The sequence below is a fragment of the Lolium rigidum genome, chromosome 7 (assembly GCF_022539505.1).
Source record: "Lolium rigidum isolate FL_2022 chromosome 7, APGP_CSIRO_Lrig_0.1, whole genome shotgun sequence".
Classification (NCBI taxonomy): domain Eukaryota; kingdom Viridiplantae; phylum Streptophyta; class Magnoliopsida; order Poales; family Poaceae; genus Lolium; species Lolium rigidum.
Genome location: NC_061514.1, coordinates 343,080,599 through 343,097,544, shown reverse-complemented (window position 1 = coordinate 343,097,544; position 16,946 = coordinate 343,080,599). Strand labels below are relative to the sequence as shown.

The window sequence follows — 16,946 nt, the reverse complement described above, 5'->3', positions numbered from 1 at the left end:
GCGCCGGCGGCGAGGGCGGGTGGCGTTGGACAGCGGCGGGGTGCTCCGGGGAGGCGGCAGGGCGCGGAGCATTCCCGGCAGCGAGGAACACGGGCGCTGTTGGGCTCGTAGGCTGTATGGGCTGAACGGGCTTTTCTTGGGCTTGGCCCAAAAGTTTTTGTGGCAAAAGCTTTTCGGCCTAAGCTTATATAGCCCACGGCCGCCCATTCAGAATCAGAAAAAAAACAACGGTCTTCTTCTGTCGAGCTCTTCCCCGCCGCGAGCTGCTCCGGCTCAAACTCTCCGTCCAACTTCTCCAGAGCAAAGATGGATGACACGGGATGCGAGGTACCCCACCACCCCTTCCCTCCTCCTCCCCGAACGGACCCAAATGTTTGGATGGTTTCTTGAAAAATATGGTGGTTCTGTCCCCGGTTCTTGGTTTCTTGCCGGCAATGCTGGCGGTGGTTCTTCAATCTTTCCAGCGACGATTTCCAGTCCCCTGTTTTAACGCAAGCGTGTTATTCTCCTGCCTTGCGCTCCTCCGTCTCAAGAGGCTTGAGAGATGAACCCAAATTTTTGGATGGTTGGCGGTTCTTGGTTTCTTGCCGGCAATGCTGGCGGTGGTTCTTCAATCTTTCCAGCGACGATTTCCAGTCCCCTGTTTTAACGCAAGCGTGTTATTCTGCTGCCTTGCGCTCCTCCGTCTCAAGAGGCTTGAGAGATGAACCCAAATTTTTGGATGGTTGGCGGTTCTTGGTTTTTGCCGGCAATGCTGGCCGGTGGTTCTTGGATTCTTTCCAGAGATTCTGTGCAGTCATGTTTCCGTCGATTATGAATTGTTCTGGACCTCTAATTCACGCATTGTCCTCTTCTTTTTTGCTGCAGTACCGTCAAGCTAGGATACTCTTTAGCATCTTGTTCACGGTGGCCCCGGAGGTCGCTCATGACCCCAATTTGGGGAATCGGTCGGTGTTTGTGACGGGAGTGACGCGGATCACGACTGTCAATGATCTTATCAAGTTGTTTCCACTCAGTACGGACGGTGTGGCGGCAGCTGTCGTCCGTGATTTCGACACCGGCGAGCGCGCCGGCTTGGTGGTGCTCGCCAACGAGGCCGACTGCGACGAGGCTATTGCCAGTCCAGTGGTTAAATGTCTCAAGGTGAGCGACCCGGCCTGTTCAATTCGCACTGCAATTTCGATTTGAAATCGGCTCGAGGGTAATAAAAACAGTACCATTGAATTCAAGATGGAGAAATCTTCTGATACCCACTAAATAATGCTCATGTCATTCTAGAGAAATCAAATAGCTAATTCACAGGAGTGCAAGGCTTATTGGAATGCATGGGTTACTAATGGAATGATAACCTCAACTATCATCTCAATAGTGATAGCAACGCAACCAAGGAATGTTTTACATTACTTGCCTTTCCTTACTTTCTTTACTTCACTAGCCTTACTGGACATACCATACATACTGGACTGACTGGGCTTAGCAACTAGTTATGTCCCTATTGGACAAATCTCCCCTACACCTTGCTTCTGGGGACATTGATTATTGAGTTGATAACGCACTCCGTTTACTAACATTCGGTTCCACCACAAATTTCAGGCTCGAGATGTGCTGATGGCCCACCCAGGGTTGCTTGCTGATGCGGCAGAGGATCATGCTGGAAGGAGTGCTACTGCAGCTCGAATTCAGTCATTAATTCCAGCCGCTTACGTGGAGGAAGACAGTTTGGTCCATCTGCGCTGCCTGTTTCTGATCGGGGAGTACAAACTGAAAGATCTGGATGAGGAGCTGCTGCTGGCGAAAGTAAGCGTCTGTGCCATCGTCACGTTCAAGGAGCTTGCCGTCCTTGTGTATGAAGACGCACTCACTGCCGAAAAGGTGGCCAGGAGCTTGGCAGAGAGCGGCCAATTTAGGATCTATGACTCGACCATGTTCCCCTTGAGGGACATGGCTGGAGCAGCTGCCGGCGACCACCAGCTGCGAGGTATTATCCCCAGCTGCTTCACCCAGCCAGAGTACTTGGGACGTATTGTGCTGTTCAAAGGACTGAACACAGAGAACTGGGATGCTCGCGATGTCGCCCGCTATGTCAACAATGGAATGGGGGGCCTCGAGGCTTTGATCCTCCACCGGAGTCAGGACTTGGTTTTTGGTGTGTTCAGTAATACACGTAATGCTCGCCTTCAGCTGCGTGAGACAGAAGAGACATGGATCAGTATCTTTGGACTGCCGCTGACCTGTGAGATCCTGGACGATGATGAGCTTTTTGCCCCACAGGATGAACCTGTCGTCGCGCAGCATCCCATGGCGCAGAACGAGCCTTTGGTTGCGCCGGAGGAGGAGGACGAGCAGGAGCTCGTGGCGCAGAACGAGCCTTTGGTTGCGCCGGATGAGGAGGACGAGCAGGAGCTCGTGGCGCAGAACGAGCCTTTGGTTGCGCCGGATGAGGAGGGCGAGCAGGAGCTCGTGGTGCAGAACGAGCCTTTCGTTGCGCCGGATGAGAAGGAGCTCGCCGAGGAGGACGAGCAGGAGCTCGTCCTGCAGAACGAGCCTTTCGTTGCGCCGGATGAGAAGGAGCTCGCCGAGGAGTACGAGCAGCAGCTCGACATCCCTGCATGTAGAATTAACACACAAGTGCTCCGCCTGTCTACCGAGCTTGTAAAGTCCCGGATCAACAGGGATATTAAGGCCTGTGCACCTGATGAGGTCGAGAGGATTGCTGAGGGCCTCATCGAGTTGACTGTTTTTTCCCAGCCGTTCGCTGTCCGATACAGCGATTTCCCGGACAGGGCTGTGCTCCTGCTAGGGATTCAGCCTGACAGGAGGGAGGATCAGCTTGGCGCAGCATTGAGGGCATACGCTGGGCCTCATGCCCTCGCTTTCTCTTTTGAGCAAGGTGCCGCTCTGGTTCTTTTCGAGAAGTTGAGCTCGGCCTCCGAGTTTATGCAGAATCGCCTCCGGAGCTGCTGGAGCCTTGACGTTGGCAACTGCCAGCGAGTGCCTGGAGCTGAGCGTTCCGCAGAGATAGCAGACAAGGTATATGCAGAGCTGGACCTGTTGTACGATACGCTTATGAGATGCGTGAACTTCGGGCTGTGACCTGTTAGAGTTTCAGCTATTATCCGTCCATTCTCTACCTGTTACAGGATTGCAGAGGTTGACCCAGAACTCGATTAGGTGTAGATTTGAGCTGTGACATGTTGGAGTTTCAGCTATCCAACGTCCATTCTCTACTGTTGTAGTTACAGGATTGCAGAGGTTCACCAGAACTCTATTAGGTGTAGATTTGAGCTGTGACCTGGTAGACCTTCAGCTATTCTCTGTCCATTCTATACTGCTGCAGTTACAGGATTGCAGAGGTTCACCAGAACTCCATTAGTTGTAGATTTTCATCTTCTTTACCATCTCTGAAACAAAGTGTACAATGATACCGATACACATTCTGCTGATACAGTGTAAATTGCTTGTTCATTTTTCCATGTCTGCCAAACTCGATTGAGGTGCATATTTGTCTCTTTTACAGTAGCTCGAACCTTGTGACTTGTGAGAACACATGGAGCAATGTTCTTTTCGTGTACATTACATGTTTTGCGGAAAAAATTAAACAAGTGGCAAGGTCTGCATCATCACACGGACACACACCCACCAAAGTTTCAGAACAGACTAGAGGCAGTTTCAGGTTACATATTAGTTTACCATGAAGTAAATTTCTAGTGTTAGTTGTAGTGGACTGAGGTATATATGCTTTCAAGTTACTGATTGTAGGTGTTACGTTTTGTATTGATTTTGTTGTTGTAATACAAATACAGTTAAGGTATATAAACGCCAAATTATGAAAGTCTCGTTGTCACCAAAAACTACATAAAATGAACATTTCATGATGTAAGAGAAAACGAAAAAGGGAGCAGGACCCATCACTCCTAATCTGCACATGAAACAACGAATCTGTTGTTCGTCAGAAACATAAAACATGATAAGAATAGAAGTGTATATTTGAATTGACAGCTTTTGGTCGCGCATCCATTTTCTTGCTCGGGAGCTCACAAATTCTGTACTGATAGATGAGTTCAACAACAGGGAGATAACTGCCACCTGCGCCCATGTTCGCTACTTCTTTAGGGAACACAAAGATTCCATTAACCACGGCACATATAGAAAAACGCTAGTAGCCACAGAATACACATATTTCAGGAAAATGAGATGTACACACTACATAGTTACAACTGCTAGTTATGGCATTTTTAAGTACAAATGCAGAAATATCCACGATGATCTCTTCCATGCCCACCAAACTCCAAGCATACATGAATCATAAACAGAAAAGCCCCAAACACCAGCTTGTGCTAAATCATAGAACGAAGCGACATTTGCCATCAGCCAGTTAGCTGATCAGGAGGCCTCCAGAAACAGCTGTTCTTGGGTAGAGGGAGGCATCAATGAAACGGCTGTCGTTGGACAATACACCTTAGTCATTAGATGGACTTCAGCGGTATACTTGCTCGAACTCTCGGTGCAACTGATAATCCACACATCTTGGTTGTTCCTAGAAATTTCAATGGAAAAGAGGCGAGAAGTATTTGTGGGACTTCAGACGCCCTGTATCTAACTGACCTAGCTTTATTGCTTTAAACTACCACAGGTCCACAGGGAGGAGGGAACTACAAATGTCAACTTGACCATTAAACACATGCGTTGTCAAAGCTCCATGTGGGCTTGTGGTATACCCAGTTCCTCAGAGCACCAACAATTAAATCATCAAATCCGATGGAAGTAGCATAACATATCCTGCTTTGGTCCCTTACACCAGCCTCTGCATTTAATCATTCGAAAGTATTGTTAATTATGGAATGAGCTATACTCTGTCAGATGAAGAATGTTAAGGAAGGGCTCAACCTCAATCTGAGATAGACGAACATTGCCATAACACATTGGACAAAGTTCCCATGGTGTTACATTGAAAATCCAACATGTCATTTTCCCCAAGCTTTTCTGTGAAGCCTATAGTAAAAGCGAAACAACGATTATGTGATATGCATAATCAAAAAATATGTATCACTTTTTACCCACTAATTCTCAGAGCATTCCACGCCTCTCAAATAATTTTTTCGCAGGTATATAGGGTTTTGAACTATTGGATCGCAAGATTATATAAACAATTGAAACTATTGTGCAATGTGTACTATATTACATTCTCATAAAAGTTATGTTGCAGAAAATAAGTTGACGACTTACATATGACAATTCATTGATTCAGATTACATGATTATACATAAGTAAGTGAAGCGAAACAACATAACAACGGACTTAAGTAAACAATGGAAAACAGTACTGATGAGATCAATAAGTTACAAATGTAAACACAAGATGAACGTAAGATGTTTCTATACTTTTTGGTGCGGCGATCTAGTTGGCCGATAGCAATAGCTTTAGAATTCACCCCACCTTCGACAATCGAGCCAGACTGAAATACAGGAGCACATGGAATGGAGAGAAAACAGAGCAGAAAAAGTGTACTGTACGTCTTTTGCACATAAATTAGAATTACTTCCAAGAAAAACACCACAATTTCTCTCGTTCATGATGATCTAATAAATTATATGTTTCCAATTTCTCAAATGGACCGACATAAAAACTGATGCTGTCATTTTACTGACAACCCAGAGAAACACAGAGAGAGACCTTTGTGCAGGTAATAAAAAATTAAGATGATATCTCACCTGAATCCTGATTCTTGTCTAAACTAACAACTCAGAGTTCGCTTGGCTTATTTGCTCCAGGAAATCATAAAAGATATATATAGAGTGAGCTATTATTTTTGCACCAAATATCCAAATATCAGCTTAAGTTAGCAAAAGGAGTTATAAATCGGAAATTCGAAACGGAACTCAGGTCCAGATGATCCCTATATCTGGACCATTCATTTTCGTCATGATCTGTGTGCCAGACAATACAGTGGGTAGTATTCCACAGCGTATATCAGTTTTCGAACAGTACATTTCTGCCACGCAGTGTCCTCATTTAAAGCAATCCAGACGTTATCTACGTCTGTCGATAGATTCAAATCCATCCTGACTGCACACAAGCCAGAACCTGCCCATGCGGCCATGCACTTGCTGTATTGATTGAATGCAGCTCCAATGGAGCAGCTCAAGATTACAATCTTTTTTACAGTTTCACTACGGCCGCGCCACGCATTTTGTTCATACACTCCAAACACTAAACAGTACTACTACCATACAGAACGACACTCATTACTCAAGCAGTTATTTTTATTACACATAGTCATGAAGCTTTAACACGATTAGTACAGGCGAATTTCCTACTACTATTCTTTGTCACACCTGCATGGGTTTTCACAGGTGCTCCCATGCCCAGCAACACCACAGACACTGCACCTTCCTGGCTTCCTTGGCTGCTTTGGCTCATTCCCCTCTCTGGGCAAGTAGTTCATTTGTGACTGGGCTTTTTGCAGATGCTGCAAAATCTAGTTCTTTTGCTACAACCCTCGCACGGTGCTCTAGTCGATGGTCTGTCCTCCAAACCAAGGCCATCCCTTGTTTCTTCGAAAGGAGCCATGGTAGCAAGGTTCTCCTTGAACAGGACTGCTAACTTGTCAGAAGCTGCGGCGCTTGTATCTCCAAGCCTAACAAGTTCCATTGCTTGTATGTATAGACTGGAATGCCTCTTCGTGAATTTTTTTCCAACAGCCTGGTCACGCAGTGCCGCAGGTGTTCTGGAAGCAAATTCCTTGCACCTCTCATCCACTGCTTCAGGATATGCTTCTTAGGTATCTCAGTTACTCCAACATAATCCATCACCTGAGACAGATAAAACAGGAATCAGGCACGCTTCCTAGGCAAACCGATACAAAATAGTGGCCAGCTGTTTTCGGTGTAGGGTATCAGGATAAATGGAACCTACCTTCAGAGCATGCCCCAAAGCATCCCCATGTGTGCAAACATTCTACACTCACAATTGAACTGCTGCCCTTCATCTAGCATATTCACATCAAATACAACTCTACTCGACTTCTCCCGCCTGGAGGCATCTGTGTGTGTGGTTCTGTATAGTCTGTTCTTCTCCACCTCCTCTACCTTGTAAGCGCATGCTTGGAAGATCATCTTCCCAAATTGCTCGAACATTGATCTCTTGTATACCTCACTGGTATGCCTTTCAATTGTGAAATTATACCGCAGGACAGCCCCGCTCTGCACAGTTAAGTTCAATCATCAGATGACAATTATTCATCTTAAATTATGCTTTTCCGACACAGTTACAAAGTACTGATATAACGGGAAAGTTACTTACAACTTTCGTACGCTTCTCTTCTTACCTTTCATCTGCTTCACGTTCATATACCAACCTCCTGTACTGACAGACAAACATGTGCATCGAACAACCTTCGGGAAGGGTCAATGACCTTGTCTCCCAACTTCTCTGAGTAACCCCGGACCGATTTCTCTAGCGCACTCTGCCTGTCCACGCAATGAGTTCTGTCTGGTGGGGCACGGCCAACCCGTACCCTGAAAGGAAAAGGTGATTTGCGGTATCAGATTTAGTATTTTCTCCGCATTACTATGACTGCCAACATGTGTCTGTCCTTTCTACACAAGACCATCCTACTAATCTTTATGCAGATCATTTTCCCCATTTTCTTGCCTCGCACATCAAAACGAACCAACAGAAGCTACCTCATTTTTGCTTCACACTAATGCTAAAAAACGACGAACACTTGAACATAAAGAATATACTCACAAAGAGAAACAACTACCACATACCCTACTGCATCTTGTAATGTCGACTAGTACTGCAGAATTCAAATTACTCCTACAATTTGGCCTACCCCACCACAAAAAAAAAAATACACTGCCCTTCCCCCTGAAACTCATATGCAGTAAACCTTCGACACAGATTTGAGACTCCTCTTACTTACGGTTCTCACAGAACCACAAATAATTAAGCCACACGTACATATTCTTCAGATCTAGAGTTCAGTGACGATTTTCCCTGGAACCTACAGCAATAACTCCTTCGGCGCGCATGCTGGTAGGGGCTAGGGTTCTACCGGGTCTAGGGCGGAGGTTGTAAGGGTGGAAGTGAGGGCGGAGAGGTTGGAGAGCTGGGCGCCGGCGGCTGGGCGCCGTCGCGGAGGAAGGAGGCGGCGGCTAGGGTTGGTGCGGCGGGCGCAGGGTCTCCCGTCTCCCTTCAGGAGACGAGACAGTAATGATACTGAATTATTGTCTGATTAATCTCGAAGGGATACAAGTGTTTATATAGGAGGACGGCCTCCTCGAAACCCTAATTTACTTGGGCTAAGCCCACAACTAGCCACTAGTGGGCTTCCTGCGTGTATAGGTCAAACCGACCATAACATCTCTCCCCGCCTTCTCAAACAGCTCGTCCTCGAGCTGAACTTCTGGAAACTGCTGGCGGAGATCGTCAAGCTTCTCCCAAGACGCCTCGTCCTCGGGCAGGCCGGTCCAATGCACCAAGACATGCCAAACACCACGACGCTGCTGGGCCTTCAACACGCGAGCCACACTCGCCGGGGCAGGCTCGAGACGCCCATCCGAAGTAGGTGGAAGAGCTGGTGGTGCAGAAGGAGGGTCGCCCCGGTAGGCCTTCGCAGGGCCGACGTTGAAGACGTCGTGGAGGCGCGAGCCCGCAGGCAACTCAAGGCGGTAGGCGAGCTTGCCGATGCGCTCCGAAGACACGGAGAGGACCGGCGTAACGAGGTCCCAACTTGCGCCTGGAGCGTGGGTCCAAGGACTGGGTCGTCCGGTGAAGAAGACGTAGCCAGACCCAATCGCCCACCGCAAACTCCGCCTCGCGATGGTGTGCATCATAGTACTTCATGGCCAGCTGCTGAGCCTGAAGAAGTCACTGGCGCGCCTCAGCCAGTATCTCGTCGCGGGTACGCTGCAGGTCATCCGCCGTCTCAGTACGGGCCGTGCCAGACGCATAGGGAAGCATCGCCGGTGGTGGCCTCCCGTAGACCACCTCAAAGGGAGTAGCGTGCAACGCGGAGTGGTAGGACGTGTTGTAGCAGTACTCGGCCCACGCCAGCCAGTCCACCCAAGCTCGTGGACGATCCCCGGTGATGCAGCGCAGGTACATGGCGATGATCTTGTTGACGACCTCGGACTGGCCGTCCGTCTGAGGATGAAACGCCGTGCTCATGCGGAGCTTCACGCCCGCCAACCCAAAGAGGTCCCTCCAGACGTGCCCCGTGAACACAGGATCGCGATCACTGACGATGGAGGACGGAAACCCGTGGAGGCGAACGATGCCGTCGAAGAAAGCGCGTGCCACGGACGCCGCCGTATAGGGATGGCCGAGGGCGATGAAGTGCGCGTACTTGGAGAAGCGGTCAACCACCGTGAGGATGACGGACTTGCCTCCAACCTTCGGCAGCCCCTCGATGAAGTCCATGGAGATGTCCGCCCACACCTGGGATGGCACGTCTAGCGGCTGCAGCAAGCCCGCCGGACGGAGCGTCTCCGTCTTGTTCCGCTGGCATGTGACACACGCCCGCACCCAGTCTCGCACCAGGGCGCCATCCCCTGGAATGTAAAAATCAGCGCGGAGACGGTGCAGGGTCTTCTGGACGCCCTCGTGACCTGCAGAATGCGCCAAGGACAAGGCCTGGTGGCGCAGGTCTCCATGATCCAGCACGAAGATGTGGCGTCCATGGAGGAGTAGTCCCTCGTCCAGGCGCGGCCAGCTCACCGTCGGCCAAGCGCTGGCGCAGCTGCTGCGCATCCGCAGCCGTGGCAGTAGCGCGGCGAACCTCGTCGATGAAGGCGAAAGATGGCCCGGAGTGGATGCAGAGGGCTGCACCGACTGTGGGCGCGTCCGCAGTGTCGTCAACGTCTCGGCGGGACGGGCGTCGACGACCGTGTTGAGGCGGCCGAGGCGGTACTCGACGGTGAAGTCGAAGCCGAAGAGCTTGCCGATCCACCGGTGTTGCGGCACGGTGGAGAGGCGCCGATCCAGCGAAGAACTTCGGGCCGTAGTGGTCCGTGCGCACACGGAATGTCCGGCCCCAAAGATACGCCCGCCGCGGGCGCACTGCCTGGACCAGCCCGATCAGCTCGCGCTCATATGCGGCGAGCTTGTGGTGGCGCGCGGCGAAGGGGCGACTGAAGAAAGCGAGTGGACCCACGCCCTGGTGAAGGACGGCGCCGAAGCCAATTCCGGAGGCGTCGCAGTCCACCACGAACGGCTCGTCGAAGTCCGGCATCTGAAGAACGGGACCCATCGTGAGTGCCCGCTGCAGGGCGGCGAAAGCCGTGGCCGCCTCCTCGTCCCAGGAGAAGGCGTCGCGGCGGCGGTGCGCGTGAGGGGCGCGGCGATGAGGCCGAAGTCCCGGATGTATCGCCGGTAGTATCCTGCGAGGCCCAAAAATCCGCGAAGAGCTCGTGGCGACTAGGGCGTTGGCCAGGCGGCGACGGCAGCGACCTTGTCCGCGTCCATCGCGACACCGTCGGCGGAGATGACGTGGCCCAAGTATGCGACGGAGGTCGTGCCAAACGAGCACTTCGAGCGCTTGAGGTGAAGACGATGCGCTCGAAGCTCGTTGAAGATGATGGCCACGTGCCGGCAGTGCTCCGCCCGAGATGCGCCGTAGATCAAAATATCATCAAAGAAAACAAGCACAAAGCGGCGTAAGTAGGGGCTGAGCACGTCGTTCATCGCAGCCTCGGAAGGTCGCCGGTGCGTTGGAGAGGCCGAACGGCATCACCAAAAACTCGTAGTGGCCATGGTGAGTGCGGAACGCCGTCTTGGCGATGTCGTCCGGTGCATGCGCACTCGATGATAGCCCGAGCGCAAGTCGAGCTTGGTGAAGAAGCGCGCGCCATGCAGCTCGTCCGAGAGCTCATCCACGACGGGGACGGGGAACTTGTCCTTGGACGTGACGGTGTTGAGGGCGCGGAAGTCGATGCGGAAACGCCACGTGTCGTCGGTCTTGCGCACAAGGAGCACGGGGCGCAGAACCGTGACGTCGAGATCCGGATGATGCCCTCGTGCCGGCATGACCGGCACTCGACGCTCGAGCTCATCCTTCGCAGCTCGGGGGTACCGGTACGGCCGCACAACTACGGGTGCCGTGTTTGGCGGCGAGTGGATGCGGTGGTCACGAGGTCGCAAGGGAGTGAGGCCCCGCGGCTCGTCGAAGAGGTCGCCGTGCCGCCGCGAGCAAGTCGGCCGGATCGGATGCGCCTCGTCTAGCGCGGCGGCCATCGTGTGGAGCCGCGGGGATGTGCCGTGCTGCCCACGCCCGTCCGATGGAACACGGCGGCCGCCCTCACGCCAGAAGATGAGGGACAGCACGTCGAGGTCCCACAGGATGGGGCCTAAGGTGCTCAGGAAGTCGAGGCCGAGGATGAAGTCGTAGTAGCCCAAGTCGATGCCGACGTAGTCGATGGAGAACGACCCGTCGCCCACGAGCACGGGAACCTGTCGCGCCACGCCCTGGCACGTAAGACGATCCCCGTTGGCGACGGTGACGCTGTACTTCTCCGATCCCGCCGGCTGGAGAGCGAGGCGGTGCATGGCGGTGTTGGACAGGAAGTTGTGCGTGGAGCCCGTGTCCACCAGCGCAGTGAGACGCTCCCCATTGATCGTCACCGGAAGCAGCATCGTCTTTGCCGTCTTGATGCCCGCCATAGCATGGAGGGAGACGACGAAGGCGGACGCGTCGACTGGCGCGTAGGTCGTGACACCGGCCTCAGTGACGGTGGCGGCCGCGAGCTCGGCGGTGAGGGCCTCAACGTCGGCGTCATCGACGGTCTCCAGGTAGAAGAGGCGGGCGCACGTGTGGCCGGGCGCGTACTTCTCGTCGCAGTTGAAGCACAGCCCCGGCGGCGCCGCTCGTGCTGCTCCGCGGCCGCCGCCCGCTGGAAGGGGCGAGTCGGCGCGAGAGGGCTCGCGGCGCAGCCGGCCGGTGCGGGGCGCGGCGGGGCGGCGGGCGTCGTGGCGGGTCGGGCCGCGGGACGAGCGCCGCCACGTTGCGTGTAGACCTCGCCGCATGGCGAGGCGCGCCGCTCGTAGGCTCGTGCGTAGTACATGGCCGTCCGCAGGTCCGCCGGCTCGCGCATCTCGACGTCGACGCGGATGTAGTCGGGGAGGCCGCCGACGAAGAGATCGGCGCGCCGCCGTGCCGAGACGCCCGGGCATGGCACGCGAGCGCCCGAAGCGGTCGGCGAAGTCCCGGACCGTGGCGGTGAAGGCGAGGCGTCCCGGCTCGGCGAGGCGGCTGCCACGGAGGGTCGGCCCAAACCGCCGGAGGCACGAGTCACGGAAACGCTCCCGTGGCGGCATCCCGCCCTCGTCCCCGCTCGAGTGCGTAGTACCAAGTCCGCGCGGCGCCCCGTAGGTGATAGGAGGCGATCCATGTGCGGTCGGTGCCGAGCGTCCGCCGCCCCGAAAACCGCTCACACCGGTTCGGCCCGGCTCGGGGGTCGGTGGCGCCGTCGTAGGTGGCGAACTCCAGCTTAGTGAAGCGGGGCGGCTGCTGTGCCAAAGGCGGGACCTCGGGGGTGCCCTCCTGGCGGCCCGGGTTGAAGGACGTGCTCGCGGCGAAGGGGCCCGCAAACCCGCCAGGACCGCCAAGGCGGTGGGCGGGCTGCTGAACCGTCGTCCGCGCCGCAGTATTAGTGTAGACGGGCGACGCGTCGGTCCATGTGGGAATCGGCGAGGGCGATGGCGGCCACCACGCGGGCCGGCCATTGCTGGCGGCGGAGGCGGGCGGTGGGGGCGGGGCGGCGGCCGGTGTGGGCGGCGGCGGAACAGCGGCCGGTGGGGGCGGCGGCGGAACGGCGGCCGGTGGGGGCGGCGGGTGCTGGCCGGCCTTTATCTCCGCGAGCTCGAAGCGGATGGCGCGGAGGCTGTCGGCAAGGTCCGCCAAAGTAGCGGGAAGGAGGTCGAGGCCCGTGGGGACGGCGGCGGCCTGGTCTCCGTTGGCGGCGGCGGCCCCCTGCAGCGCGTGGCCGCCTGTCATGGCGGCGGGGGTGGTGTTGGTGGCGGCGGTGGACGTGGTGGCGATGGTGTCGACGGGGGGGCTGTTGGAGCCCATGAGACCTAGGCAATCTGATACCAAAGTGGTAGGGGCTAGGGTTCTACCGGGTCTAGGGCGGAGGTTGTAAGGGTGGAAGTGAGGGCGGAGAGGTTGGAGAGCTCGGCGCCGGCGGCTGGGCGCCGTCGCGGAGGAAGGAGGAGACGAGACAGTAATGATACTGAATTATTGTCTGATTAATCTCGAAGGGATACAAGTGTTTATATAGGAGGACGGCCTCCTCGAAACCCTAATTTACTTGGGCTAAGCCCCTAATTTACTTGGGCTAAGCCCACAACTACCCACTAGTGGGCTTCCTGCGTGTATAGGTCAAACCGACCATAACACATGCATACACCCAAGAGAAAATTCAATTTTCTCCAGGAAACTTAGCTACTTTTCGTGATGCAGACACGATTCATATCATTTTTTCATTCCAGACAATTAGGGAAATGAATAATGCCTTCAGCTTAGGACACAACAAGACTTGATAAATCTAACCAGATATTGCCCTACCCCAACTAATTAATTTTTGTTTGTACTCCATTTCATGACGAAAAGTTTCAGTTGCATTTCCATAAAGAAGATGTGCACTTTTTTTTTTTTTTTTTGCAGTCACACACCGTCTGAAAACAGAGGCACACCTATTTCACCACATCAAATGGGCGTCACATGATGCAGGCTAAGATTTTACTGAATCTAACCTCTTTGTCCAGCCAGGCGAATTGGGATTTCCGTGCCCAGTAGACTCTGCTGAATCAACGGGTATTGCATCCTCCACACCGCCAGCTCCTTCGGCCACCAGGTCTCCAAGAACTGACATACCCGCCGCCGCCGGACCAGCATTGCTGCTCACCGAGTCCTCCCCTTGTAAGCTCATCAGCGCTTCATCAGATGGATACTGCCCGTATATAGGCATACTGCGGTCCACAAACTGAAAGTCGGAAAATCAGCATCAGGCCATGTATCACATGGAATCCGAACAACAGATCACACGCCACAAGCAAAAAACTCGCGTACCTGCTCACCGCATCCATGAGGAAATCTATGGGTCCGAAACCAGGAGACGTGCGACAGCCTCGCGCGAGGAAGAAGATGATAGACTCGGAGGGGCGTGGCGGTGAGGGCGGCGCGGCGGGGGGCGGTGGCCGGGGCTTGCGCAGATGCGGCGGAGCGGGGGCTTCCTGGATTTCTCTCGAACTGTCACTTCTCTGTCTGGAGCTCCAAAACGGAACGATTTGGACTACTTTCTCCTGTACCACTGGTCCTACACCGTGGGGACTAATTGAAGTAAGAAGTCCCCCCAATAAATGGGCCCACTTCATTTACTCTGTCGTATTCCTCTGTCTTTCCAACAACAATCAACGGTCATGATATAGGGATCATATGGACCCATGTTCCAAAACGTCTCTATATAAATCGTCTAAAGTCCTTATTCAAAATGTATAGCTCAGTACCAATTGGTGACAAACCAGGTGTGAAGACAAAAGAGTATTGGCAGGTCCAAATCATATTTTTACCAATCATACACAAAGATATCTTTTTATAAGGAAATATTAGATCGAGGGTTAAATCCATTTTTATTTATGCTAAATTGTACAGTCTGGTGAAGTAAGAAGGCTTAAACTGGATGTGTGTTTTGGGCCTTTTGGATAAAGCTCATGGTCTAATAAAATCTATGGTGATATCAGCAAAACAAAGTATTTAATGTAGCAGGTAAGAATCAATTGCAAGTTAAAATTAGATAGCCTCCTCTTAGATCATATGCTCTTCTTAAGAGTATAAACAGGGCTAGCAGATACCTAAGGCAACGCAAACCATTAAAGGGAAGTGTACTTTTTAGGGATGGTCCAAATTATGAAATGCAAACAAGACATGGGAAACTTAAGCTAACATACATTATTACTTTCAGCCTTAAGGAAAAGATCTGGAAAAAAAAATGGTTGCAGTACCTCAAAGGATTAGTAGGTAACTTCTTTCTATACAAACTGATAGGTAACTTATTTCTGATAAAAAAAACAGATACGTACTACATTCTTTGCTATACTTCTATACAAACTGAAAAGCAGAGAGCAATGTCACATGGTCGAGCTTAGCGATGGTGTGTGTGTGTGTGTGTGGTGGGGGGGGGGGGGGGGGGACCTCCATTACAGAGAGAGAGGTGGACTGTCACGATCCCCATTGCTGCCGGCAATCGCCGAGACGTGAGGTGGATAAATAGCAACCGGACCTGGAGAAGAAGGGATCTAGGTTGGAGAAAGAAAAGAGAGAGAGTAGTTTCAGTTCTTCGTCCCCCCCCCCCCGCCATGCCACCAGCCCATGGCCCATGCGGCATGCCCAGCATGTCCAGTGTGCCTCCATATAAGGACATGACATTACTGCCCCAAGAAACATTGATTGCTCCACATTGTGCACAAGGTTCTTCTCATCTTTTGAGTCTGGCCAGTAGTATCCCTTGTCGTCGCTGCATTAAGCTTTGGCACTTCTTTACTGAGAATCTCCAATACCACATGGTCCCATTATTTGTACTGAAGTTGGCTTGCCAAACGGGTCAAGGAACAAAAACCATGTGGTAGAAGCCAGACGGTGTCAAAGTTTTCAACGCTCATGCTTTTTAGTCATCCAAAACTACATGCTGTGGCAGAAATCATAACCTCACTGCGTTGTTGGGGAGTAACTTCAAGCTGAACTCCATCATCTATCAGCTGCCTTAAAAAACTAAGATTACAGGATCATTTAAGATGCACAACACCTATGGGCACCTGAATTCCTAGTCCTTGCTGAAAGGTGTTGCATCTCCACGGACTAAAAACCGCTACAGCTTCATGACGGCCAACTGTCCAACACTGGGTGCACTCTCCCCATTCCTTCTTTTCTGGTATTGAAAGCAAATCTATCACATGGTGGCATCATGTTGGCCTCTAGGCAATCACCTCTTGTTGCAAAAATGCCAAGGTAAAAAGCATTTGTTTCTGCAGTTGATATACCTGGATCCCACAGCATGACAATCCAATAAACTGCTGCATGATTTCCTTGTTGTCGGAGGAGCCTATATATTTGCACTGCAGATCATGTTGATGCTCACATTTACCTGGACTAAAACCATTCCATTTCCATGATGAAATATTGTCAAACATAGGACCAACATCTTCCATTCCATATTTCCCTTGGCTGACAGCACTTCACCTCCATGGTGGCAACTTGGCCTGTATTGCTGACCTTTCAGGGCTGAATCAAAGATGATGGCGTTCCAAGAAAACAGAAGTACCGAGGCTAAATCCACTTTGCCCCAGGCTGGCATGTTACCAAACAACTGTCGCCTCTATTCTCTGGTCATAGCGATGTTTGATGTATGCCAACGGATGTCCTCTCAACGAACATGGCATGTCGGCATGGTTTGGCCCGAAGAGTAGAGTGAGGCCCTGCTGCCCGGCTGTGTCATCTCTTCTTCTGCGGGACACATCCATATCAAGCTCCAGAAACAAGGACAAGCCTCCCACATCTGTGAACACCTCATCAGCCACTACGTCAATCTTGCACGATGCAACAAGAGAGCTGATGCCAGCACTCACTGGAAAGACAGTAACGGGTGGCGTGGGGCTGAAGCTGACGCCAACAAGTGGAGAAGGGGCCGGGGAAGAACCTGATCTCGTTGCCTGCTTGAACGCAAACTCATATGCGCTAGTGCCATCATGGCAACACTGCATCAAACTAGTGGTGGGCGGCAGCATGTTGAACTCAAGGGGGCCAGGGATGCAAGTACAACTCCTTCTGTGTTACCCCGGGACAGAAATGCAATCACAACCTGGTCGCTGCCGCTGTAGACATCCAAGCCCAACGTCGAACACCTTGTGGGCATGGAGAGGGCGGGGATGGCTTCCGCATGCGGAGCACC

General features: G+C 52.4%; 1 protein-coding gene and 1 long non-coding RNA gene across 2 annotated transcripts; one reads left to right on the top strand and one right to left on the bottom strand.

Moving 5' to 3' along the window:
• The first annotated feature begins 248 nt into the window (after window positions 1-248).
• On the top strand, window positions 249-3,445 carry LOC124678730. Its single transcript, XM_047214594.1, has 3 exons — window positions 249-327; window positions 868-1,143; window positions 1,594-3,445. The coding sequence occupies exons 1-3, from the start codon at window positions 307-309 to the stop codon at window positions 3,091-3,093; spliced, it is 1,797 nt and encodes a 598-aa protein (XP_047070550.1). The 5' UTR covers window positions 249-306; the 3' UTR covers window positions 3,094-3,445.
• A 2,640-nt stretch (window positions 3,446-6,085) lies between these two features.
• LOC124678596 lies at window positions 6,086-7,248 on the bottom strand. The gene is made up of 2 exons (XR_006994540.1): window positions 6,916-7,248; window positions 6,086-6,812 (listed from the first exon to the last, which is right to left on the bottom strand). It is a non-coding gene; the product is annotated as an uncharacterized LOC124678596 (long non-coding RNA).
• Between the last annotated feature and the right edge of the window lie 9,698 nt (window positions 7,249-16,946).

What these genes read in the sequence shown, in the direction of transcription:
- LOC124678730 (XM_047214594.1), top strand. Translation starts at nt 307, where the DNA reads ATGGATGACACGGGATGCGAG. An exon ending in TGGATGACACGGGATGCGAG is followed by an intron (nt 328 to 867) that starts GTACCCCACCAC and finishes TTTTTGCTGCAG; the next exon opens with TACCGTCAAGCTAGGATACT. An exon ending in CAGTGGTTAAATGTCTCAAG is followed by an intron (nt 1,144 to 1,593) that starts GTGAGCGACCCG and finishes CACAAATTTCAG; the next exon opens with GCTCGAGATGTGCTGATGGC.